Genomic DNA, 27,987 nt, shown 5'->3' with positions numbered 1-27,987 from the left:
AAAATTAGGGGGAGGGGGGAGCCAAAGTATATGTGGAATGGGCACTGAGGCATCCTAAAACACAGACCATAACAGAGGGAAAGGCACACTACAGTTTAATAAATGATTAATGAGGTGCTGACACATTAATGTAAGCACAGGGACAACCAGGCCTGCCAAATCTCAAACCTTTCCAAATTTTGTCAACAAAACACAGTTTTAATTTGGGACAGGCAAACATGGAAAATGATTTTGAGCTTTAGCCCTTCATAGATTTTGAATTTAAATCCTGTATCAACACCAGGGGAGACAGAGGTATGAAAGAAACACATCAGTTTACAACTTTCTTCAATGAAGTTGGCACTATCAACTGCATTAACGTATCATGGCTCTGTGAATTATTCTGCCTGCCATTAAATAGTTCAGTTTGTGAATACTTTGGATCTTAGTTTAAAAAAAAAATATTCAGAGACCAGGAGCCTGGAGATCAAGCTATTTATCCACGTTTAGCACTCAGCCTGTTTATTTGTTGTAGTACCTCACCTAATATATCAAAATTAAGCATTGCAGGACTCCTCATTTTTAACCACAGCCCATTAAGCTTTGCTAACTGATTAAGACATAGCATGTTTCTTGTGCTTTTAATTTTCTCCGATGTATGGTGAGGGATCTGCTATTTTTGCGATGTCCCCAACATCCAATTGCAAAGGCAGAGAAAATCTGATTAAGATGATTTCCAGGTTTGAAGTATGTCATTAGTGTTAAACCTGTAACTCCCACGTTTGCTGCTCTTTGAAAGCTATGCAGAAACGGCTTGAGCAACATCTTTATTTTCATCACCACTTAGTGACCTCTTCCTACAACGTGTTGACTTTATTCTAGTAACTAAAAATCTCTCTCGATTTAACAAGACACTTAAAATGTGCCTAACTTAAAGCACATAAGTACAATACATTCAGTAATTTTGCTCACATGCTTGAGGACAGGCCGGGCGCTTAATTATCTTGTTGAATTGGGCCACAGCTCTCATTGCTATTTTTCAGCCTTTTTTTTTTTTTCTCCCTTCTCTGGGGATGGAGCCTTGCATGTCCAAATTCCATTATCTGGGATTCATGAGGCATCATCTCTGTCTCTTATGCAAATTTGCAATAAGACACAAGTGGCTTCAATTCAAACATGAGTGGCAGCGTCCCATGGAGGCAAACTAGCAGCCTAGGCTGAGGAAGAGGTTGTGGTAACAGAATCAAACAGCATGGCAATTTCTAAGTGACTTTCAAGGTTTTCATAATAAATGAATGTTTGGGGTTTTATGCAGTGACTCAGTCTGAAAAGTTTCCTCTAAATTAAAACTTGACATGTGTCAGTTTGCAAGCAGTTGTGCTAAAACAAGAACAACAAGATAACTAGGGCACCTGGGTTTCATTAATTACAATAACATACAAAACTGTTTAGGTTGTATGAATGAGTTTGTAATGCTGAAAAAGAAAATCTGAGCAGAGTTCATCCACGATACCATCTACTTATTATTATTATTATTATTATTACCACCACCACCGCTAATTGGGGCACTACAGCCCATCCTACCAAGACTGGTGACTTATTGTGATGAAGAATGCAAAACCAGGCTGAGCATCTGCTTCATGGTGTTTCTGGAATAAAAAGGCGAGGTTGGCCAAAGGTGACAATACGTGATATCACCAAATGTTTTGTGCAATTGGGCTGATGAAACACAGAGAGGCGAAATTATTTTAAGGACAAGCAGGGTGTCTGTAGCATAGCTGAACACTCAACTCAACTGTCTTGAGTCCCTGCATAGTACTTGACTTCTCCTCTCTGACTGTCTCCTTCTGCTAATAGAGACACAACTAACACAGCCAGGGCCAGCACTGCTCCAGCACACACTTTTGCTGGCACTTGACACCGCTCCAGTTGTCACATGCCTGGACATCTCAGACATGCAGAGAAATGTTTTTCCTTCCAGGCCCACAACTGCTTTTATGTTAGGCTTATCACACTACTACATTTGTACGCAAAGTTCAGGATAAAACTTCCTAATTCATTTCTATATATGAGTCGGAATGAAGTTTCACACACAGATCGCCTGTATCAACACATACTCTGCCTTTTCCCTGTACTTTCTTATACCTTATGATAATCAGACAATCCCCTGCTGCAGGAAAAAAAACGAAAACTACTAAGAAAGGAAATTTTCTGCAGGGCCGGTCCTTAGGTAGTGCAAGACTCATGTCCCCGGCCCTTCACTATTTGTCCCACCAAAACCATACTCTGCGTTCTAATAACTCCTAGCAACTTCTGGGGACTGATGAATGAGAGACCATGGCCAAAAGATGGACAAATCTCTGGGCAGCTTAACAGTCCAGAACAGATAGGGGAATGAAGTAAAGGGAGGGAAAGTCTCCATTTTTTTGTGTAAAAAGAGCATGCTACTATTTAAAAAGTGTCTGTTTTTTAACTAGAACTTTGACATAACTATTAGAGACCTTGTAAGTCACTGGCAATATTTCAAAGGTAGCTGAGAGCAAACCCTCCACTGACTTCACAGGGGCCCAGATTTCACTTGTTTCCTATATAACATTGTCTCAAACATCGAGGTGCATCATATTATTGAGATACTACATGTATGTTTGGTCCTTTTCACCCTAAGAAATGATAAATGAAGCCTGGACTCTGTAGAGTCCAGAGGCTGGTTTATTTTAAGAAGTCTATTGATAAAAGAGCAACAAGTTCAAAATTAAAAAAAAAAAAAGAAAATAAAAGAAACAAAATCAGCTATTGTAAAACAATAAGCCTGGGCACTTAACAGAATGCTGCAAGCTTCAATACCACCCTGTATTATAGTATGAGTGGTTCACTCGGCTGAAAGTGATTAATTTCTTGAAAATGCTAAGGTCACACTAATTGACATGACCTGTGTAATTAAGCAGTCTCTGTTTACACACGGAAAGCTCAACTGCTGTGAAGCTGGGTTTGTATGACAGAATGTCTTTACAAGTCAAGAGATCAACAACCTTTCCTATGTCCTACCTACCCGCCGACACAGGCTCCTGATTGCTGTTCTGAGAGAACACGCAAAGGCATTACCATATGAAAATCAGCCTCGAGCCTGGATGAGCACAAACCCAGCAGAGTGTACATGTTGTGAAGCAAGCTCTGACAGGCCCCAGGGGTGACTGCTTGGCCTAAATCCCTCTGCTGGTGAGAGTCCTTTTTCCACTTTCTCCTTCAGTGATAATGCCCTCTTGAATCACAGGAGAAACGTGACAGAGGGAGGAGTGTGGGGTGAGAAGCTGAGGGCTCTGCCATGCTAATGCTAGCTCTTATACTGATTAATTTAATCCCTGTGGCCACATCTCCTCACTTCTGCACTGCTATGATCAGAGGGGCAAATAACACCCTTCTGCTTTCCAGCGTTGTTGCAATTAAGCAGTTCAACAAAAGACATATGCTCTACATATAAATAATATTGCCATTTACATAGTGTTTAGCACTTGTATTTAAGTGCGACAATGCTGGAAAAGAAGCAAACAAGGTCCTGAGCTACTGCAGAAAGAAGCTGTCTTTTGGAGTTGTCTTCCTCCAGAGACCCATGTAGTCTATGGGACAAATCTCCTGTTTCTTCCTCAGAACCCTGAGGCAAATCCCCACTGACAAACTCGATCATGTTTTCTCCCTGGGCCATATACACTCCTCCCATCAAAAGAGAAGGTCCTTTGGCTCTCTACCCCATATTTTTATTCAGCACATACTCAGGTAAAGCATTACTGGCACAGTCAAAGGACCACGTCTTCAATAAAGGGCTTGGAGCAACTATTTCTCAGCATTGCCACCACACCATTCTGCCGCCAGCACTGGGGAAGGCAAGTGCAGACCATCTTCCCAAGGGACAGTGCTGTACTTAATCCCAAAAGTAGTTGTGGACATAGGTGTAGCATAACAAAAATGTCCTTAGCCATCTGAAACTGTTGATACTACAGTTCCCAAGCTCCACTGCCACATGCTGCAACAGCGGGGAAATACCAGCCCAAAACATCCTAAGAAAGATACACCCAATGGTAGTTTTTTCCAAGTGCTGAATACAGGGATGGACCTTCACCCCATTGATGCACATTCATGAGTCTTTAACGCTGCTGAAGAATAACTGCTGAAGTGTAGTGACGAGCCTGATTTTCTTAATTGTTCTTAAACCCTCCTCTGCCCTTTCCAATAAAAATGGTGCTCACTTAGCGTTTACATGAAGGCAAACAGTTCCCCAGGCAGAAGGGAATATCTCAGAGCGGGGTAGCCCCATAACCTAAAACAACAGTGAGGTCATTTTGATTTTTCCTTTTCATGCTTTCACTTCCCGTGGAGATGACATTATCTTCAAGAGTTTTCTTGTCCAGAGCAAGAAAACCCAAATACTTCCTGTCGATTCTGCTGTGACAAGAAGTCCTCAGGCAATATTCTGTGACCTTATGTTTTTAGCATCTTCCAATGAATTACTAGGTTAGTTTGGGTCAAAGTACTTCTGTCCCTAACAGCTGCTGATTTTTAAAGGAGGAAGCATGCCCGACTGACCTGGAATCGACGCATGTCTCGAGGGTTTCCTGCATTTTTTAGGCAATTTTGGTTACATTTGAGGAAAAATTTCAAGAAGAACCTGTGGAGAAAGAGAAACGGACATTAACATCTTATAAACAGTCCGTAGTAGTACTATGTAACATCTGCACATTTGGTCCAACAAAGCCTTATTTACATTAGTATTCCCAACTCAGACAAATCATCCCACTGACAATCCAAAGAGGGAGCAGAGCTTGCATGGGCCCCCATCCAGCAAAACGTGTAAGCACGTCCTAAACATTTAAGCATTAAATTAATAGATCTGCTGTGTCAGAGCCATTAAAGTTTGCAGTCAGTTCCTCTATCATGCTAAATGGCCAGCCTCGTTGTGCCATCCATAGCAGCAAGGAAGTAAGAGACACATATTTCAGCACAGCAAAGAGAGGACAAAAAAATGCCAGCCAAGAAAATTCCCTTATGTATAAACGGGGTTTTGTTTTACAAGTTCACGCTCATGTGCAACTTTTGATTTAATACAAAAATACAGAAAATGTTCCATACAGTTGAAATCTCCCTTCCGCAATTAAACCCAGTTTGTGCATAAAATTAACGCTCAAATAGTGGTTAGTGGGAGACCAAAACCCTGAGAGGAGAAGGGGGGAAGTCCTGGTTAAAAGACTGACTTCATGGAAAAATGAAATATTTTCAATGCAGTCTATTTCCTGACCATACACAGTTCACTGAAGTAGCTATATGACCCTGACATATATCTCTAAGAAAAGACATTGCATTTTACAAAGCCAAAGAAAAAAGCAAACATTTCACTGAAAATATTTCCTTCAGCGTTATGCATCAGTGGACTGTAAACTCATAAAGACAAGACAATGAATAATAGTTGGTCTCAGATTCCAGGCTTCCTCCCTGAGAGCCAAAGTTTATCAAACTTTTGTCCAAAATAAACTACAGACTAAGGTCTACTAAAGCTCAACCGTGCAAAATTTAATCCTACAGCAAGTTTAAAACCTAGCACAACCGGACAGAGCAGCATTACACTTGCAATAACCAGCAGTTGACTAAGCAGAAGCTAATCTGACCTGCCTCCATATACAAAAGCGGGAAGGGGAATTGTTTGATCCTGTTTTACTTTAAATCAGAAAGTTAACTTTTCCAAGCATCCATCTTTTAGCACCCAAACTGAACGCTAGGTCAGCAGAATTTGCACACACTGCCACCAAGAAAGGCAAAACTGCAGGGTAAACAGCTTCAGAAAATCCCTTTTTGATGAGCAGCATTCTTTGCCCTGCTCTAGTTGTGATGCCACCCCTCAACAAGGCAAGTTTTGGTGCTTGTTCTTCCATGCCAAGAAAATCATACTAGGCAAATGGCTGCAAGGACAAATTGAAACTACAAGGGACTGTTTTCATTAAAGAAAAGTAAGGTAATGAGGAGGATTATATGATGTGATGCTTGGGATTATCAAGGACTGGATCTCCTGACCCAGGAAGTCCCTTCTAGACCTGTGCTCCTAAATAAGAGCAAGCAATCAACATAAAATAAACAGCCGCCACACTTGAACAGGGGTTTGGAGACACTGTTTGTTTACACTAAAATAAAGACCAGTGTAAGCCATTACGTTTTCTCATCAAACAGGTTCTGATATTCAATAACGGGAAGTTGGTGCTATTTGTTGTACGTGTGTGTCTTTTTAAGCCTCTAATGGCCAGCTGTGACAGCCTGACTCAGATTGTGTAGAAGGAGCTGTCAGCACAAATCCTGGCATCTCGAATCCAGACAACTGCTTGCCACCAGGCGAGGGTTTGTACTCGTGCCAGAATGGATTTTGAGAGACAAGCAAATAGGGCATTAATTCCGCCAAAGAAAAACGAAAAGCGGGGAGAGTTCAGGATCTTACACTTCAGATGATGGCTTTCCTGTCAACAGCTCATCATTTAGCTCATGAGCTATGAAGGGCACGGACATCAGATCCCTCTTGCCCTAAGCTGGCCCTGTCATGCGAAATGCTGGCAGGATCCGGAGACCACCCCTCCGTGTGAGATTGCTTGCCGAAATGAAAAGCCCAGCCATCTGTTAGGAGGCAAAGACATCCCTGTCAGCTGGTGCCTACAGCCTCGAATAGGTCCTTACGTGGCAAAAACTCTCAGAGCCACTTACTCTTTGGGGAGAAGCTGGTGCTGCCCAAAGGGTTTGCTAGGGTTTGCTGGGGGATTTTTGGCAGCTTCGCCAAGCGCCGAGCCCAGCAGCTGCCCACCCAGTCTGCCGCAGCCCTGGAGCAACACCTCAGCCCCGAGTGGAGCTGGGACACGGAATAGTTAAAAATATCTGCGCTGAAAGGCAGTGTCAGCCATGCAAGCGTGGGAAGTACCCTCCCGGTCTGGCTTTGCACAGCACACATGACCGCTGGGCAATGGGGGTTGGCGGGTTGACTCAAGGGCCCCAAAAGAGACGGAAAGCTCTTTGTGAAGCTCTCCAGAGAAACACTAGGCCTTCCCTTCCCTTACAAAGTCTGAGCTCATGTCAGCTCAAAGGCTTGGAAAATCACTATGAAATACAAGAGTTGGCTTTTGGGGTCTGCAAACTCTAACCCAAAGTTTTGAAGTCTAACTCCATTTGCACTGTGCTATCTCCCCCAAATTCTAGAGAAGTTTCACCAAAATAAACTGCAGAAGAAATGAAGCTCATCTATTTAAACCTACCAAAAAACCTCAGGCAAGCAAGCAAGCAAACAAAACTTTCTTTGAATTAAATCAACTCCAGAAAAAAATTAACTTAAAAAAATAACAGTATTTTCAGAGGAACTTTGAAGACCCCAAGCTTACACAGCCAAGTTCGCTCACTGCATTTTAAGTAAAAAGTCTCCTGTTTACAGAACACATTCTGCCAAGCGACGTATTTTTATTCCACTGAAAGACAAAACAAACTATAGGCTGCACTTTGTTTTGGAACACACCAGAGCTGGAGTCCCCCCGGCTACACGAAAGCGTCCCACGCTCATCTAGGCAAGAGCCGAGTGGCTCCCGAGCTGGCACCGCGCACGCTGGCTGACGGTCTCCCCCTGCTTTGGCAGGAAGGCAGATGCGAACAGATTAAGACAAGGGTAGAGAGGAGCAGTTTGATTCACGGGGTTCAGCCCGGTCTCTTGGCTCCTGCTTTAAACCGCTTTTCAGGTGCCTTCTTCACCTCGAGTCCGGTGCTGCCAGACTTGCTCATTAGCAACACTTCACTCTGCAAATATTTCAGATTTAGATTGACAGGACTGGTCCAGGAGAAATGCCAACAGAGCTGAGCTCTTTGTAAGCATAAACCTCCATCCCCGTTTGTTTGCATCTAACTTCTTCACAGTGGGTTATTTTTTTCAGTTCTAACTTTCTCTGCATTTGGCAGGGCTGTATAGCATTAATACTAACCACAGAGGATATATAGCATTAATACTAACCACTGGGGTCTGAAATTCATTCCCAAGATGAAAAAAATGTGTAAAACACAGGAGTGTCAATAAAATCTTCAACTTTAACTCTCTCTCCAAACTTATGTGATTGCTGAACACTGCCTCTACTGCCACACAAGACTCAGTCATCAATTATACTTATTGCTACCATTGAAGGTTTATTTTTTTGCATGAATCAAACAAAACATATTTTCTGACTCCCTTCCTGACTACTAACATCCCTGGTGTGAAAAGCATTTGTGGATATGGAGCAGAGAAACACAAGCCAGCTCCACGCGAGTCAGCTCAGGTCCAGAAAGATGCAAACTTTTACAAATCACTTGGATTTACTGACTTACTTTGCTATTAAATCAAAGGACTCCATGCTTCAGCCTTTATCTCACAGAGACGCGGTTGGAGGATATGGGAGTGCAGTTTTGGAGAAAACCAGTTAATTTCACATTACATTTAGGTGTGCTAAGATGCAGCTCAGTGCAGGCTGCAAAAACTACTCAAGGAGTGAAGTTGCTGAGCAGTTAATCCACGCCATGGCACTGTACTACTACAAATCTCTAAGTAACTGCAAGGACCAATGTAGAAATACAACCTTCAGTTAAATACAAACTTCCAGTTTGTAGTCCCCAAATTAACATGAACTTCTGTCTGCCAGGCAGAAGCTCTAACCAACGGGTTGTTGGCTCTTCTGGGAGCGTTCTCTCCTTTTCTCACAACTCAATAGAAAAATTCCTTTTTGGAGATGAAGATTTTTTTTCTAACAAAACTGCTGCATTCCCCAAAAGATTTTGGTGTCAGCAGGACTGTGCTCTCACCATTACCCTACCAGCTGGAGGTCGCTCCACTTGTATAAAATACTCCCTGCCATTCATCGCTGGCCATCTTGTCCATCACACTGCAAACCCTTTGGGTTTGTGCAATACCCTCCCAGCAGCATCCCACTCTTTGTCACTGCTAACTACCACAGTGATTTAAATTAAGTAAATACACAGCAGAAACGGAAATACTAGCAATAAAGATGTAAAAGGATTTTGCCCTCCTACTTTTCTTGCCACTACAAATTAATACCCATGTTTATTAAAAATAAACAAAGAGTTAAATTAAAGAAAGCAAGCTCTGACATGGTCTAGGTTGGCTCTTCTGTCACTCCCCTGAAGGAAATTTAAAGGAACTCAAACATGAAGGCTTAGCAGTAGGATTTTCTCGCCATTGCCACAATAAATATGTCTGTGGAAGGAGAAAAAAATAGTTGGAAAGAAGACCTGCTGCATTCCTGATGCTGAAGAAAAGCTTGTTTGTGCCCGATACATTGGAGAAGTTGTTCAAGAACAGTTCATCCATGTGAAAATACGACAGCTGTCATGCTGCCAAGGTCAGCCAGACCAGCGGCTATCCAGAAAGTAAGTGCCGGTTATACAACTTAAACCTGGCTAGGGCAAACAAAATTAACAAAATGCACCTTTTCTGAGGTATAAACGCATTTGATAGAAGAGGGTAACTTTAGACTCCTGGATGAAACACAGCAGTAAGTATATGTGGGTTTGCAAAATTAGTAAAACCAAAATACATGGGCCAGTGCAATAATTAGCAACCCTCCATCAGATAAAAGGATTGCATGCCCATTCTGTATGACATACCAATTCAGCAGAGTACTAAATATCTGTGTAAATTTAAATACACAAGCAGTACCGATGGAGACAAAGGTACTACTCATGTACTTCAGTACCTCGCAGACCAGCTTTCTTTGGTTGTTCTCCCAGCAAAAGAGGATGCTGGGGATGTGATACTACAAATACAGTTGTCTCAAACAATATCTGATGGGTATTTACTTCTGGTGAAAACCTGGCATATCAAGAAGTACTGAAGCCAATATAGGGGTGAGTCCACAGGTCACCAAGAGGCAGACAGTGCACACACTTCGGCCATTTCATTTGCTTCTTCAGGGTTTTCTATGCACTTTTCAAACACTTCTCTCTTTCTCAATCAGTAACTTCTACTGCACCTACTGGTAACTAGATCTAGTGAGTAATTTGCCACTAAAATAACAATACAGAGAAAATGCATTGTTTAATGCAATTTTATTTGGAAAAGTAAATAATCAAAATGTAGAAATGTCCCTTTAGAAATTTCAGAAGGACAAAGCTAATTTTTTTCCCTTGAAAGTTGACTCTTCTAATCAAAATTCCTATTTTACAATGGAAAATTCTCAATTAAAAGTTAAGCTAAAATAAAGCATTTTTTTTCTTGAACAATAATTTCTTTAATTTTCCATTTTTAAACTTTTTAACACTTAACATTTAAACATTTTTAAACTTTACTTGAAGGGAGCACTTTTTTATTCCACTTTACCAGAGAAAAATTGTCAAAATAATGGAATTTCCTACACCATAACAAATCTGAGCTTAGCCCAGCTCTACTAATAACTGCAGAAAAAGGAGGGGAAAAAGTTCCTTTTCATTTAAGGTATGAAGATTCCCACAAGTCTATTGTTGCAATGTTTTATTTTTGGTTTTGGTTTGGTTTTTTCCTTGCAGACCTTTTCACATACAACTAACTGGTCATGTCAGGTACCCTATTCACAAAAGAAAAATTGAGACTTACACTGATATTTACCAACATGAGGCTGTGCATGGAAATCAAATATAGGCATGGGGAAAGCCTCCTATTACCCACATGTTCACAGCTGGATTTTACTTGGCTTTTTAGTCAATAAACAGCAGTAGCTACCTTTTGTGGCATTTTTACAACAGGAAATTTATTCTGCAGTGGAGAAATTAAACACCAGATACAGCCATCTAACTCTCTTCTAAACACAACCTTCTTGAGTTGCCAAACATCCTAATTAAGAAAAAAAAATCCCAAATCTGCTCTCCCTGGATTCAGTGTTATCACTGATTTAAAATGGAAGCAGAATCAGACCTGTATTTTGCATTTACGGGATGCTAAACAATTCACTGGGTTAAAACAACAACAACAAAAAAAACCCCAACCAAAAAAAAAAAAACCACCAAAAACAAAGCCAAAACCAAAAGCCTGTAAAATTATTTATTTTACTAGAAAATATCTATCTTCCTCCTGAACTGCAGGAAAGGTCCAAGAAAGGTAACGTGACACGGAGAATAAGCCTCAAGCAGTCAGAGTCTATCAACTGAGATTCTTCAGGCAATGCCATAATAATGGAAACAGAATAGTCTACATTATTTTTGTGAACTTGCTCTGACTCCTGGAGCTAGCATTGCTAGGGTTTGCTGTTATCCATACAGTAAATATGCTGTGCTGAGCTGAAAATAGCTGAGGAGGCACCCACATAATCACCAAATCAGAAGGTAGGACTGCCCAAAACAGCCTTAAATTACTCATTGCTCGCTTCAGCGAGTGTTCCCAGTCACTTTTCCTCAGGTCTGTGTGTTCTGCACAGTGAAGCACAGCATATCAATTTTTCATCTTGCATCTTCTGGACTTCTGATACTGAGTTATAATGCATCAGAGAAATTTAGAGTAGTTTGGGAAAGTGTGTTTGGCATTTTCTCCCATGAGTGAATTAAAATCCCAGAGAGACTGTTTTGGTTTCTTCTCCCAGACTTTTAATAAGAAAAGAAAGAGATAACACCACCAAAAAACAACATCACAAAACAGAATTAGAAATAGTCCAGAGGCAGGTTTGAGTGCACAGTTTTCTGTAATTTAATTTTGCCCCCAGGTCTGACTTTTTAATATTTTGTTTTTCTTAAAGTAGTTAAAATCTGAATTTTCTTATATCTCCTTACTTGTGCCCAGCTCCATTATCTAAAATTTTTATTAAATTTGAACTGCAGCTACCTCCCCATCACAAAAAAAAGTTGGAAGGAGTTTATGCCATCTGTGTACAGAGTATACACAGTGTATTTGGTTTATGACAGCTAGATGCAAGATAACTGAACATACACACATCCTTTATATTATATTGACACAAACAGCGTTGTGAGATAAGCAGTGGAGTGCACGCACGCCCATGCCCCACGCGCAGCTCCAGTTGTTAGCTTACATAGCACAGAAGCCTCCCAGCTCTGCCTTTATTTGCATGCTTCAAATCACAGACTATCCTTTACGAGCTGATGGGCCAGTGCTTTAGCTGAAATTGTGACAGACTTTCCAGCATCAGAGTGCTTTATTATCAAGTGAGTACAGTCACATAACCAACAGAGTTTATCCTTATTTATTTAGTAAAAAAACAGTATTCGATCAATTTGTTTCAGTTTAACTACTTTTCCCTTCTCTCTTTCCCCATTTCACTCCTGTTTCACCTCTTTCCCCCCATTTCACTCCTGTTTCACCCCTCAAATACTAGGATATAAAAGTGGGTTAACTATTTAATTTTTACTCCCCATTTCACTCCTGTTTCACCTCTCTTTCCCCATTTCACTCCTGTTTCACCCCTCAAATACTAGGATATAAAAGTGGGTTAACTATTTTTAATTTTTACTGAAGATGCTAGACTTCAGTCACTGGAAAAAAATATAAACCAGCTCTGCAGTTTGTCATAGTTCACACAATGCCATTGAATTAGCAGCCCTCTCAGAGTCATACTTTTGCTAAAAGAACCTCTGTTCAGTGTAAGTGATGACAGATAACAGCATTACTGTTACTGTAATATGATATCAGTATTTGGTTGCCTGCTACCTCAAGGTAAACTACTGTAACTTTAGCACAGTTACCAAAAAGCATCAGCAGGATCAAAGTCATAGTATGTCGGAGAGCAGTGTTAATCCAGCCATCTGAAGCTGTTTTTCTCACAGCAGGCATGGGACCCTAAAAGTTGTCACCTTGAGCTGAGGGTGCTGATGACATATTTCTTTCATCAGCTTACTGAGAAAGTTATAAAGATTCACATGGTAAATATTTCACGTGTGGGAAACACATTTCCCACCTTTCCCTGGATTAGGCACATGTAAATCACCTGCATGTAAAATTGCGTGCAATCTGCCTGCACATACAGTAATTAATGATTCCTCAAATAACCTGACACCAATAATATCCTTAAATAACATTGATGCACCAGTGCTATCATCCGAATCTGCGAAACCCAGAGGGTCAGGCTATTTAAAGGACGTGTGTGCACGGTATAACTTCGGGCCAGAGTCTGTGCCTCTAAAGCGCTGAGAAAAGTTTCTGCACAAATAGAGGTGGGGTGCTACTCAAAACCCCTCTGAACAGATGCATCCTTGAATGGTTACGCTAGGTGTAGACATTATGTCACAACAGTGTTCCCTCCTGAGACCTGGCTCAGAACCTGCTCCGGTTTGGTCTCAAGATTTTTTTTTTTACAATTTTTTTTTTCTTTTACGTGGAAGATGCTTAACGTTAAAAAAAGCCAGGAGGTCTGCTTAGACTGACATGGAAATGATTTTTGACCAGATTAACGTGCAGGGCTGATGGCCTGAAGAGAGAGAAGCGACAAGGAAAGATGCTGTTAGATCTCTTATTTACAATAACCCGTAGTATATGCCAATAATGAATCAGAAGCACATAAGAAATGAAGAAAGTGATTACTGAGTTCATTCATGTCTCAAAATCATTAAAAATACACAATCCAAGGAGTTTCCAGCCCCAGAGAAATGTAACAGAAACTTAGCACACGTGCTGAAGTGTGCCCACGAGATGCTGACTGTGCAAACGCAGGGGCTCTCGGCTGCAGCTGCTCCACTGCCTCGGGATCATCGCCAGCAAGACAGACATTGCAAGACTGCGGGATTTACTGCTGGGATGACACCCCAGTCTCAGCTTTTGTATCACTAAATCCTCACCAGAACTGCAACAGCGATGGACAACTTAGAAACGCGACTGTAAATCTCCTGTTCACACAGTCCTGCTATGAAGATGAGTGGAACTTACCTCACCCGACCCATCTGAGTAATTACAGAGAAATATTTGGAAAGTGTCAATATGGTGAAAGATTGATTGCATCCCTTCCTAAGACAACTTATGCTTCAAAAAGCAAATGAAGCATTTGCTTCAAGTAAAGTAGCAGCAGTGAACGACTTTATATGGGGGAGAAAAAAAACAGTAACAAAGTTATTGAAAGGTAACTTTTAATAAATTAAAAACAAAACTAAACTGGGAACCCCATCAGAGTCGGTGGCAAAGGACAGTCTGACAGATTCTGCTGGGAGATGTGATTTTACTTTTTGTAATAACCTTTTTTGCTTCTCTTGGAAAAAAAACAACAACAAAAAAAATTAAAACGAGTCTTTTAAAAAAACTAGTAAGGTGAGTATAGAATTAGTTGCCCAGAAAAAAATATATATGCAAATGTATATTTGTATTTATACAAGAAAAGATCAAGCACAAAAATGCTGTGGAAGAAAGTCAAGTGCTGCCTTCGCCTCCTGCCCAGAAGCTAGACATTCCATCCAGGGGTTCCCATTGTTTCACGATATTTAAGAGAATAAAGCCCTTGCTTCCTTTGCAGCGGGGAGCTCTGGCAATGAGGACGGGATCCGGAGTATAGTTGCTATTTTGAGTGCTGGAAGGAAGCAAAGAGCTGGTTTGTGGAAAGGCAGAGGTACTTTGTTTGAGCTGTGCATGCAGTGGTTCAACAAGAGAAGATATTCCATGGGTATTTGAAGGGGATCCTGAACTGGCTCTAGGTATAAAATGCTGCAGAATGTTTTGTGTGTGTAGGGGCAAGCAACCCAGACACTGTAAAATTCATTGTAAGTCACCACAGACGGGGAAGACTGAAAGAGAAAGGGGAAAAGAGAGTTTTTGATGTGATGGTGAAGAGGATCATGCTATATGTAGTGCTGGAGATGTCATCAATAAATATTGCATGTGTGTGCTACCTTTAACATGACCTTGAAAGAGCTTAATTAATCTTAGAAATAATGACCTCTGCAGCAGACGTGTAGAATCAAATCATATCTGCTTATATCACAAGTTTTGGATTAAGTACTTCAGAGCTTTTCTTAAAGCAACAGGCCTTGAATATGTAGGAAAAATACTTTTGCTGATGCCCTCTTCTGTGTCAGAGAGATGTGGAAAACCATTACAGCCTGTAGCTACAAAGTTATCTTTTGCACCCATCTGGAAATGGGATGCAGCTAACAAGAGTGTTTTCTTCTGCCCTTGAAGCCAACCATCCAGTGAGGGTACCCAAGCTGAAGGACAAAACCAAATGTCCCAAAACTGGAGTAGAATTCAGATCAGGATGCTGGTGACAAGTTATAACTGGAGCGAGGTAAGGACATGAGTTGGCTGTAATAAAATATATTATGCTCATGCCACTGTGTACTTCGTTGGTTGGAATTATAAGAAATGGCATATCTAGCACAGAGTTCAACAGACCAAAGACATTGTAAGGACAGAGGCACAGCATTAGGTACCCTACATAAGGGAGGAGGGAACAATGCGCATTATCATCTTTGGAAAGAAGGTGATCTCTGTTAGCAGCTACAGACATCTTCCATGGGTGTTAAAACACAGTCAAGAGTTGGGATCTCTCCTGTATTTCTGGACGTCTGGCTGTGCCACCGAGATGCCTTTCCGTGTGAAAGCGGGGATGATACCTGTGATCAATAGGATTCATATCCACAAAACACAGAGCATGAGGGTTTACAAAGTCCTATATAAGTACTGCATAATTGCTATTTTTCTGTATTACTGTAAAGGAGTGAGGACAGCATCAGCAATGGAAAAAAGTTTTACAATGAGCAGTTAAGTAACCTTGCCAGACAGTCAGGGCAGAAAGGTTCAAGTTCTTGTTCATCTACATTATACCAATGAAAGTCACAATTAATTCAAAGGACTAGGAAGCGCTTGCAACTTAACAACCTTTTACTCTTTAACTCTATTTTATGTTCTATTGTTCTTCTTTTGAGAACAATTGTGCCAGCAACTGGCAAAGAGTAAAAAGGATCAGCAAAAACTTACAGCTGCCTCCCTCTAGCACCTCACTGGAAAAAAAAAAAAAAATTCCTCGTTAATGTAAACGTAACTAACAAATCTCACCCAAAATCTTTCTAACTAGACAGTAGCTTAAAATCATCGAGAACTCTACATTAGTACTGAATATTGGTCATTCTTTTTTCACTCAATTCTGTAGCTCTGACAAAGTTCCACTAAAGACCTAATTGCATAATAATTAACTTAAATGTTGAAACACATTATCCTTTCTATAATACATACATATCACTAATGAAAAGCCTGAAATCCTGTAAGATGATCGGCTAAACAATGTGAACCTAGATGACAAGATCAGGGTCTGATCTCAGAGACAGGTTTCTCTAGGTTTCTATAAACGTAGAGACAACATGAATTTTCACCTTCTCTAGTGAGTGGCTAGCTCCTGGCCCAGAGTTAACTAATACAGGAAATAGAAACACAGGCTTGATGAACCTCATTTGCTGAGCATACAATATCAAGTTTTAAATCCCTGCTTAATCTCCAAATAAAAATTAAGAGGGAGTTTGAAGAAATACTGTGCAGTGCCAATGACAAAGTTATCAGCAGACACGTGTTAGATAACATGCTAAAATACCCTCACATCAACTTGTCAACAATAACCACCAACTAACAGACAACCCTGACAAAATAACACTCAGGGCTTGATTCAAAATGAAGAGGAAAATACAGTTAAATGTACATTATCTAAACAAGTTGTATGTGACTTTGGTGTCTATTAAATGAAATAACATTACTCCAAGTTCAGAAGTATGAATCATTCCAATTACAATTGAATGACCAAGTTTCTACCCTCAAAGTTTTCTTCCACCGTGCAGCATAACTGTGACAAGTGCAAAATGATCGCGCTGTTCCTGCCCCTGCAATGAAGCTTTTCTGCCATCCTGGAGCTGCAGTGTTACCTATCTACAGCCAGATTTAGCCTTGGCACCTTCTGAGTCTTCCACCAACTTTTTGCACAGAGTAAGTTCATGGATATAAAGAGGCAGGTTTGGCTCACTGTATTTAGGAAAGCATGAAGATCCCTTCATCTAAAAGACTCCTGATGCTCAGTACAAGCAGCCAGCTGGAACTAGCAAGGACACTGAGGAGAAAACTTTCATCCTTGCAGTAAGCGTCTTGGGACTTGTTATGACTACAGGTGGCCAGACACTTGACTTTGTGTCTCTCCTGAAAGACAGCACCTCCAGCAGCGCAGTACTCCCTAGTGTGACACCTCTTCAGTAGCATCTAAAAGGGAAGCGCACCTCCTACTGAGTCACCAAACACTGCTTCCCACAGTAGCGAGGCTTTTCCTTAGAAGACTCTTCTTTTCAAATAAAAATTGTCAGTCTAGTGATGCAGTGCCAATAACTCCATGTGCTTTCGCTTTTGTATATTCTGAAGGTTGCTTTTAAAAAATTGGTTTCATTACATAACTGGTTACAGCCAAGTGACGCGTCACAAGTTTTGAACTGATACAATTTTTTTGCAACTGGACATGGTCTTCTTGATCTCCATCCAGTCATTTAGAAGGCACATTCTAGTGTTCACCTACATGTCCCTTTTAAAGCAAGAGATGAATACAGTCTGCATTCCTTGGTAACAGTTTTAGGTTATTTTTTAAATTCCACTTCTAAAGATCACAAAATAATGAAACAATTTTTTTTTCTTTAATCAGAGGAATCTTTGTACCGAATTGTAGGCAATAATGCATTTGAGATACAGAAACCAAGAATGAAAGTAGAGCTGGCAGAACACCCACAGAAATGTCTTGCCTTCACCTCACAGAGAATCATGCTTTTAAGATGTCCAGGCAGGAAATTTTCTGGAATTTTAAATATGTTAATAGCTCAAAGTACTGATGACTCCAAGCCAAAACCCCAAATTGGAAAGTTCCTGAGCTCTGGGCAACATTCAGTCTGCAGTTGTAAAAGAGTGAAACAGAAATTCAGATGGAAACATGCACACCTTTTGTGAAGTTCTAATCTGAGGTTGGCACCTGACCAGAAATAACCAGTTTAGACCCCATCTTGGACACCTGACCTCAGGACCAAGAAGTCCCTAGAATAAAATGGAAATGTTTTCCTGAAATGTGAGAGAGGCTGGTTTCCCTCTTGTTGAACTGCCTTTTTCCAAACTACCTCCACCCATTACTTCTTAAAGGACATTGGCAAATGGCACCCCTTAGGCTGTATAAATCTCTGCAGAAGGAACGGCATAATTTTTCTCCCATCACAAACCTTCCAGTCTAATATTTGACAGCCTAGATCAGGTGCTGTCCAAACATTTATTAAAACATTTTAAATGATGAATATATCCAATTATTACTATTAATGCAGCTAATACTGACTAATGAGGGGGAAACATACTAGCTTGTGTCCCGCAATTCATTACCCCTGCCTTGTCAACAATTCAAAGCCCAAAACCTAATCATCCATACCGGGCCCTGTTATATTTCACACATCACATTTAATAAGTCACTCAGTGCCTATAAATTAATGTAACATGTCGGCGTTTATGAGTGCGGCTTTGTCGCTGTTAACAAATGATGTGCTGGCCTGGTCTGCTGCAGCTCGGCAGTGACGAATGATGGAGGATGATTTCTCTCCAAACTATAAACTACACACTGGGGACCACAGCAACACATAGATACACATATACACACGGGCACATGTGTGCGCACACAGGTACATGTATACTGTGTATGGAAATGGTATATAACACAAAGAATGTGCACCTGCATATGCTTTTATAGGTATATGTCATACATTTTGATGCAGAATATTTTTCAGTCCAGTCATTATATTTTATCAACATATATCATACCTATTCATAGATGCATATATATGCACACTAGATACCATACAGTATTATAGGAATGTATATACAACTCTTCAGCAAGTTTATCAAAAACACGTCTACTGTATGTATCATGTTACAATTTCACTTGCACTAGTTTAAGCCAACCAAGTTTATAGAACGATACTACATACAGGTGGGGCTAAGCCGGATTTACAATTAGTCTGAACACCTGTAATATTTCCATGCTTAGTGCTTCCATAGCCAACCACAGCCTGAAACAGAAATGAAACACCGTACACTCGTATTGCAAAATGTGATGCTAAACTGCAGATGACTGGCACGGCACCAATAGTTTCTTCTCTTTTTCTTGAGCAAAACTGATTTTTTTTCAACAGTATGAATAATACATAACCTAAGAACTTAAAGGCACACAGTACATGAAGAAAAAATGTACATGTGATATACATGTACTTTTTAACATGCTTCTTCCTATTTTCCTGCAAGAAGTGTAAGCATTGGAAAGTAACAGGGAAAATGTCGGCGTCTTTTTGGTTACTTTGGTTACAGCTGTGGCAGGTTTGGGATTGATGAAAAACATCTGGATCTACATACGGCTGCATTAAGTACTATATGCAGTAATAAAACTGCATGTTGCAAATAAAACTGCACATTGCAAATGTACGCTGTGGCCATGAGGGAAGTTGTCACTAGAAGCAGCTTTTATAGAGCTCAACTGGTTTGTCAGCAGCACAGGAAGAAGACAGATAAGGAAAGGACCTCTGACAGCTGAGCTCCTAGCCCCTAGGAAAGCTGAATCTTACCAAATCACAGACCAGGACCCCAGTTTTGGCTTTGTAACAAAGCTTTCCCAATGGTAATGCCAGTTTTACCCTTCTGTTCTCTTTTACATCAATGATGTATCCTGTGTTACAGCAACAGATTCCTTGTGAAACAAAACGTATTCAAATACATGCAATAATTTGAAAAGTTTAACTGAGATGTGAATGCATTGGTGATGAGCCCACAGCCAGTCTGGGAGTCGTAGACCTGACTGAATTTTCTGGGTACTTTTTTGCCTCTGTTGGGAAATGACAGTCTGTGAAACTTTTGTGGGAACGAGTCATGTCTGAGGGTCTGCCAGTATGAAAAAAATGTTCAGAGAAAGACCTCCAGTGTGTCAAAATATCATCTTCAGATAGTTTATAAATGAAAAGCATCCTTTCCTGGTAAAATACAAATCTTGCTTGCAAATTTTAACTAAAGTTTAAAAAAAAAAAAGTTAGAAATACATTTGAAAGGTTGACATGAAATTATAGCTTTTTTACAAATTTCCCCTTTTTCTTGGACCATTGACTCACAAATAGCATAGTGATTCTGGTTGTGTGTTTGTTTTTTTTTTTTTTTAATCCTGGTTTCAAACCAGAAAACTCTTGAAAGGCTTCTGGACCTGGAGAAAAGTTTCCTGCATAGGTCTAGCAAAAACCCCCCAGACATTTGCCCTGTGACCCCCCTGGGGCTCAAGCCACTGAAGATAAGCCCATCTCTGAGGGAGCATCACACTTCTAGCAACACTGTGACATGGGAATCCCTACACAGCTACATTGCACTGAATTTGGGACAAGTCACAGGTACTGAGATTTATATTCAACTCTTAGGAACAAACAGCAAAGCACACACGGAGCGGTGCTGACACCACTAAGATCCCCTCTGCCAGCCAGGGCTGGGAGATCTTCCCAAGCTTTCTGCCCAGGCAGCGCAGACAGAGATGGGCTTCTCAGGAGGCCAGTTCTGGGCAGGAACCCAGCCCAAGTGCTCTGAATTGTCTTTGGAAAAAGTTTGTCTTTCCATAGCCTCTGTGGAGGGTGGCCAGCTTCCCAATTTGGGCTTTTCCACTGCACTCCAGGGCTAAGTTGTGCAAATACCCCCTTGAAAGATGCCTTCTTACAGAATAGGAAATTTTAACCTTTCTATAAATACTGCCTCAGAAATGTATATACTTAAACAGTGTTCAAAACACTTTAGGTTTCAGCCACTGACAAAGGTTTGCTCTTCACTTAATGTCAGCAGCCATGACTCAGTGCTTCCATATCCTACTGAAGCAGCAGTACGGAACAACAGTGCAGCAAAAAGTCATACTTATTTTCCAAAATCAATCCACCCTGGAAGGGCCATCCAATGGTTAAAGTACTGGACCAGAACACAGAAGACCTAGATTCATATCTCTGCTTGGCATACTTTGTAAGCCACCAAGTGCTTTTAGGCTGCTAAAGATGCAATTAAGCCCTCTTGAAAGTCCTACTGCACACTTTACTGCATCGTTAGAAGTCAAAACACCTTTAAAAATCTAGCTTTAAATCTCTCTGTGTCTTTTTTTCCTATCTTTAAAATAGGGATCATGACACTTCCCTAGCACGCAGGTACTGTAAGGATAGATAAAGACAAAGACACTTTCTAAAAGGTGTCACACACATCTAGGATTGTCTCATGTATTGTTGGCATAAAAAAAAAATCTTAGATATTTTTAAAGACTTCTGATATGTAAAGGGGGAAACGATGTAGGATTTCATAGACCTTTTTTTTTAAATGTCTCTAAGAAAATTATTCAGTACAGTCAGTATCGGTGAAAGAAGGACACTTACCAATTTGTTTTTCTAGGTCGTGTATGGGGTTTTTTTGGTACTTCATACCTTTGGACTAATAGATATGGTAAAATTTTGTTGAAAGGCTTAAGCATCTCTGCTCCTGCACTCTACGTAATTGGGCACTACCCTGTGCTGATGGAAACGGTTTCGGACACAGTCTGAGGTCAGCCACGGCGCGGCAGCGTGCAGTGCATAACAGCAAAGGCTAGTTGACCAATTAAAGCTAAGTGATGCCTTGGTGTCCCAGCAGCCTGCCATTTGCACAATGTTAAAGGTTATAAAGACCCTGAAAACCCAGGACCACATTCCAGCCAAGCAATACAGAGACCTCTTACCAGAGAAAATACAGAAGGGAGAAAAACAAGACTGCCAAGATATTAAATATTTTAACAATTTCACTAAAGAAAATTTATTTGGTAATTGGCTGCTAAAATGTGTGTTATTTTCCCTAAAAGCCATATTGTATTTCCAGCACCTAACTCAGAAATTATATGGTGCAAACCCTCCCTCCAAGTAACTCTGTGACAACACCTAGGCAAGTAGAAGTTGAGATCATTATCCCTGACCAAAACCAAATTGTTTGAGCAGCTCAGCTGTATGGCACCCCCCATCACTTTTTTTTTTAATCCCATTCTCCTCAGTGTCTGGTCATTCATTTACCATCTCTAGTCCTTTCAGTCATAAATTTTGTGGGGCAATACTATATTATTTGTACAGAAATCTGACCTACCGGATGCCTCCAGGTACTACTGCAAAATACACGATATATAAGAACAAACTTTTTTTTTTCCTTACATACACATTAAGCTCTAAATAGGCAGGAAGAAAAGCAAAAAGTGAGCTGAGTGGTTAACAGGAAAGCTTAGTAACGTACGAGTGCCACAGCAGTCACACTTGGCTCTGAAAACTTAGAAAACTCCATGAGAAAGGTGGAGACTTTGCAATAAAGCTACCACACTGGCACTGCTGGAGAAAGCTTTAAAAAAAGGAAAAAAGTAGAATTACCCTATTGCAAGAGATTCATGAAATCTCTGAAATCTTGAAGAAAAGAAGAGAAATCTGCATGACAATAACATTGTTTCCTTCTCTGAGGGACCCACAGGGCTCACAAAATCGTACAGAAAAAAACACAGCTCTTTTCAATTCAGCCCATTGTATAGAACGGTGAATGTCGCAAGGTTTATTTTATAATGATTTATTATCAAGAAAAATAAGGGCTCAGGCAGAGACATATTTTCTCAAGAATTTATTGTTCACCAAAATGGTTTGTTTTGCAGAAACATTTCTTTTTGCTCTATTTTTTTCTGGCAGTTCCTTTTGGCTTCATCCTAGAGCTGCCTTCCTCCATACTTCGCTTTGCTTTGCTTTGAGAGAGGTAAATTTTAAATCTTCACCTCTTCTGCTACCTGCTGCTCTCAGACTTCCCCTGAACAGGGATGCTGCATCCATAATCACTGCTAAGCCACCACGTTTTCCTCCTTGCACCATACCCATCTGGCTCCTCCCTTCTGAAACATCGGAGATCACTCAGACCTCTGGAGAGCCAAGAAGGGAGCAAAGCACTGCCAATACAAGACTCAGTCCACTGCCACCAGAGGCACACGCCTGAATCCCACAGCGAGGATCTCCTTTGCTGAGCCATGCTAGCAAAATCACTGCTGGGGAATACCCAAGTGGCCCAGGAGGACAGGAGCAGCCCAAGCCCGTCAGCTGGAGCAGAGGCTGGTGCTGGGTGTTTGGGAACTGGCTCCCCGAGGGAAACAGACGAGCAGAAACTCAGCTGGAAGGAACATCCTTCCTAATCCCTGTGCGAGCAACAAAATGAGATGCACTGAAATGAAGGGGTTTAACCAGCTCTCCTTACCTCCTGCCTGCGTGAACTAGCATCTCCACAAAAACCCTGGCTAGGTGTGTTTTGCATGATCCTGTGCTATTTCAGTGCCACCATAGACTTCAGCAGTCTGCCCTTCCTATGTGTTCCTATTGCACTTCCTTATTATAGCAGAGGGACAATTTCTATTCTTTATGTACTTAGTCTCTATAGCCATCATGCCAGTTAAGGAAATGCCAATGTTCTCTTTTCATAGGGAAGGAAAATAAGTGACTTCACGAGGCCATGCAAACGTTTTTGGGAAAAGAAGGGAAGGTATTCCAGTGCATGGATTAGTACTCAGGCTCTAGCTAGTGACTGAATTTCTACTCCAGTAATTACTTCTTTTAATTAGAAAAGCAGAAGGATTAAAAAATTAAAGTCTACCTCAGCTGCATTTTCCACCTAGAACTAGCACTTCATTCAGAAAGTAGATAAACCAAAAACTGAGCAGGGGAAGAAAACTCAAAGTGCATTGTATGTCCAAGCTAAACTGATGCAATTCCACATATTCAGTAAAAAAATAAAGTCAAAAGTAGGTCAGAAAAGCTGACAGAATTAATCACAGAAAAGACGAATAAGAAATTTGATGGAAATAAGATCACTTTTCATGATGAATTCATAGTCAGTGTTTAATTGAGTACAATGAACTTGAAAATGCACTTGGTGAATGTCTGCATTAGCTGGACTGCTGAATGTTTGTTAGCTGTTAAGATACACAAACTGATCAATAGTGTAAAACAAAGGAGCTCAGGTATGCATGTGTACTCATACATCACTTCAATAAATTATCCTGCGTGTTACAACGGGGGGAAGAGAGGGGGGTGGACTTAGAACAATCATTTTGGGATCAAGAGCTAAATCATTTCAACCCCATCTTGATTTCTGCAAAACTCGGCAGGAATTATGAGGCTTAACAGCATCTCAACAATTAGCATATTATAAATACAAAAATGATATATTAAAGCGAGAGGAGAAAAAGGCCAGCATTTTACACCTACAGTAATATAATTCCACTACTTAATGCAAAGTAACAGGCATTAGAGTGTTTGGGATCCTCTTGTATAGTGTTATCTGCTCTATCAGTAAATGAGACTATGTGAACAGTACAACCTATAAATAATTCAAGGCCTGAGATGGCAATTATAGAACCATGCACAACCAGCATGAATATTTTATGAAGGCTAAAACAGCCCTCAGAATGAATCATGGATAGATGAACACACACACATACACACACACTCAGCTGTTGGCCAAGTATTGCTTCCAGACATGGCTCATATCTGATCCTTAGTACATCTAAAAAGAAATTTCCTGAACACAAAAGTCAGAAGTTACATCTGTATTTTTATATATTAAAAGATATTAAAAAAATAAATAAAGTGACTGTAGAAAAAAAATGTTATATTGGTGGGGGAAAATGTTTGTTTCTTTCCAAAGATTCTGGTAGGAATTCTAAACAACTTTCTCCTATGCACAAAATGTGGTTGACAAAAGCAAACTATGATGTACAAAATAAGGGCCTGCAAGCGCTGTGCAGTACATTGGTCTGCAAAATCTGCCCCTAAAGAAGGACTTGCCTACATGGAGATATTTACCAGTAGAGATATACTGGTATAACTTCCCATATGGGCACTATTATTGCAGCACAAGAGCATTCACATGGGAGTTACAGCAGTATAACTACTCCAGCATAATTATACGGGTATAATTATGCCAGTAAATTTCCCTGTGTTAGCAAGCCCGGAGAAAACCTCCCTGTAAGGAGCACGGCACTGCTGCATCCTGCCCCAGCGCACTGCCAACGGGCCTGCAGCGAAATACAACTCGGAGCGGAGATCCCCCAGTCCTGCTCCCAAGCCAGGACGCTCAGTGGCACATGAGTAAATTAATAACACACTAGCAAAAAAATATTTAAAAAATCTTTTACATGCATATCATTCACATAGACACAAAGACATGTATGTGCACACATACACACTATATATATATTTATACCATATATAAATATTGTATATATAAATATAGACACATTTATTTATACGAATTTACATTTTAGAACATGTGTGTTATAAACACTGTCTGATTAGTCCGCAGATCACCTCTTTGAAATGAGGATGTATAATTTCTCCCATTCTCTGACTGGTAAAACTAAAATACACAGTTAAAACACCACCAGCTATTAAAAGAAACTGGGCTGGAACCTGAGTGACCATCAGATAACTCTTCTATGCCAAATATAAACAGATCTTCGATAGCTTGAAGATTTCACATGTGCGAATATAACTGACGAGACTGTTTGTGGGTGCACGGCAGTCTACACACATGCTTCAGAAATAAAGATTAAGACTGAAAACAGAAAAATGATGGGGCTAAGGAAGCAGCATCAGATGTTTCTTACTAATCTTAATACATTTTTGCTTCTTTTTTTTTTTTAAACTCTAATTGGGTCTTTCATTTGCATCTAAAAAAGGATCTTTTAAGGCTACAATTTAAAACGATGCATTGCAGACAGGCTGCCGAGCCCTCCTGCAAGGATGTGCCCATGAATAGGGTCACAGTGTCACAGACAGCACAGAGAGCACGAACTCACCCATCTCACTGCCTTTTCCTGCACGACCCCTATAATTTTGTGGGTTTGGCAAACACAAGGGGCAATTGTGTCAGCCAGGGTCAAGCTGCCATTGTGGGGGGTTTGTGGGCAGGTTTGGTATCTGAGGGAGAGGGGTTGTGTCACGCTGGGTCAAGATACTGCAATTGTGGGTGCCAATTTGGCAGCTACGAGGTGGGTTGCAGTTGTTTTCCAGGGAGGGAAGAGAGGAGCGTACAGGCGGCTCTGGAAGATACAGTTTGAACTGAAGCTGTTTCTAGAAGGTTTGGCACTGAGAAGAAAATGAAGTTAGTTCAAGGAAGTGGGGAGGTTGCAGAGGCACAAAGCATCTGGGAGCTGGAATGGTTTAGGATATCTGTAGGGGAAGATGCAGCCTCTAAAGGGATCGGTGCCTTCAGCATCCTTTATCTCCATAATCTCTTACTCAGCAAATAGGTGCATTTTCTCCAGCAGAAGAACCTGGAAAACAACACACCCCTCAGTGTGTACGCCCATGAGAAACTGGTGTATTGGGGGAGAGGTTTCACAAGTGGGTTTTACAGCCTAATTCTGCTTTGTTTGCAACCACCTCCTAACTCAGCCTTTTTTCTCTCACCTGCCAGTGCATTTGGAGATGCTGAATTGTGAGTCAAATTGTAACTTGAACATGATCAAACTCCTGGTACATATGGATCCAGCAAAGCAGAACTGTGGAGTTTGTTTTTTCTCATTTAAAGGCAACGAATAAAAAAAAAAAAAAAATCATGAACAGAAACACATACCTTGAGACCACAAGTCCAAAGGAAATACTCTGCTAATTGCAAGGGTGTATTAGAGTCATGAACTAAGTAAACTAATTTGCTCTTGGCATACTTTCTATACCTCCCAGGTTTCTGTTTAGAACCTCTGTTTAGACATTTCACAATCTAAATCTGGTGAACTCTGAAAAAGGCCTTCAGAAGAAGGGGGGGAAAAAAAACCAGGCAACTGGTGTAATAAGCAGCTTTTGGAACTTGATCTGGCTTTCTATTAATTTGCAATATAGATTTGATTTCTAACTCAAAAAAATCTGAATGGTTAATCTTTTATTTTCATTATTTTGACATTTCTGTTTACCTTTTAGAAATGCTATCAGAGGTACAATGTGGCATTGGAAAGCTAAATGCTAACACATGGAGTGCTCTACGACTGCAAAAATTTCTCTCATACTTTTGCAAATACCACAGCCAAAATCAACAGTACAAGTTTGATTTTCTTCATCATGAATTGACAGCTTATTTATCTCTAAGGAAGAACTTTCTAAACCCCTTAAGCTTCCAAACAACTGAGGAAGGATTCTGCTGACTATTCAAAAATATTGGTGCCTCATAAAATTATAAGCTAAATTATTCAATTCTTTGTGTGTTCCTTCCAAAAGAAAAGAAGTATGCACTATGAATTGCAACAGACTTCATGAAAACAGAAGTCAAAAGACTGATCTGCCAAAAAACTTTCTTATTAGCAGGGCATCTTTCATCTGATAATAAACCTGTGTTTATCTGTACCGTGCATAAAGTCCAGCCAGACAGTCTTCATGGTATCAGCTGATCTTAAATACATATAGACCTTCGAACACTTGGTCAAGTTTCATTAAAGTCAAAGTTTAACACCTGCTTCAGTATGTGCAGAACAATGACGGATTTACATTAAATGCTCAATTGCTTTCTTGAATTACGGCCTTAACCACTTCATACTCCAGTGAAGGTAAACATGATACTCCTCATAATGCTGGATAATGCCAATCCTTTATTACAGCAATGAGAGCACGGGCATTGCCAAATTGCCATTGCCTGCAGCAGAAATAATGGTTTCTGGTGACTGTCAGACAGACTGAGATGGTACGTAAACACTGTACCGGAGCTGTACAGGAGAGAACATAATCCTGCCGCTGCAGTACCCGACTAAAGCAAACCCAGACTCCGTCAGCCGCTGGCTGTGCATCAGCATCTCCCACAAATGCTGCCTTCCAGTGAGCTAACTGCTTGTTTGCAGTAGAGACTTTAAATCAATACACGGGAACGAAAGTATCCAGCAATGCTAACAGATCAAGTATTCAAATGTGGAATCCAAGTAAGGTTTCGCTTGCCAGTAAAACGCCCAATGTAACTCATTCACCCATGAAAAG

General features: G+C 40.6%; 1 protein-coding gene across 1 annotated transcript in view; it reads right to left on the bottom strand.

The window, feature by feature from the left end:
• EBF1 (early B-cell factor 1) overlaps positions 1–27,987 on the bottom strand; it is a 275,941-nt gene that overhangs the window by 102,418 nt on the left and 145,536 nt on the right. The window contains exon 3 of the mRNA XM_019473872.1: positions 4,558–4,639. Within this exon, the coding sequence (XP_019329417.1) occupies positions 4,558–4,639 (82 nt within the window). The remainder of the gene's footprint in view (positions 1–4,557; positions 4,640–27,987) is intronic.

This window comes from Aptenodytes forsteri, unplaced genomic scaffold (assembly GCF_000699145.1).
Source record: "Aptenodytes forsteri isolate BGI_AS27 unplaced genomic scaffold, ASM69914v1 Scaffold54, whole genome shotgun sequence".
Lineage (NCBI taxonomy): Eukaryota > Metazoa > Chordata > Aves > Sphenisciformes > Spheniscidae > Aptenodytes > Aptenodytes forsteri.
The sequence above is the reverse complement of the archived record's forward strand: the minus strand, read 5'-3'. Positions and strand labels throughout refer to the sequence as shown.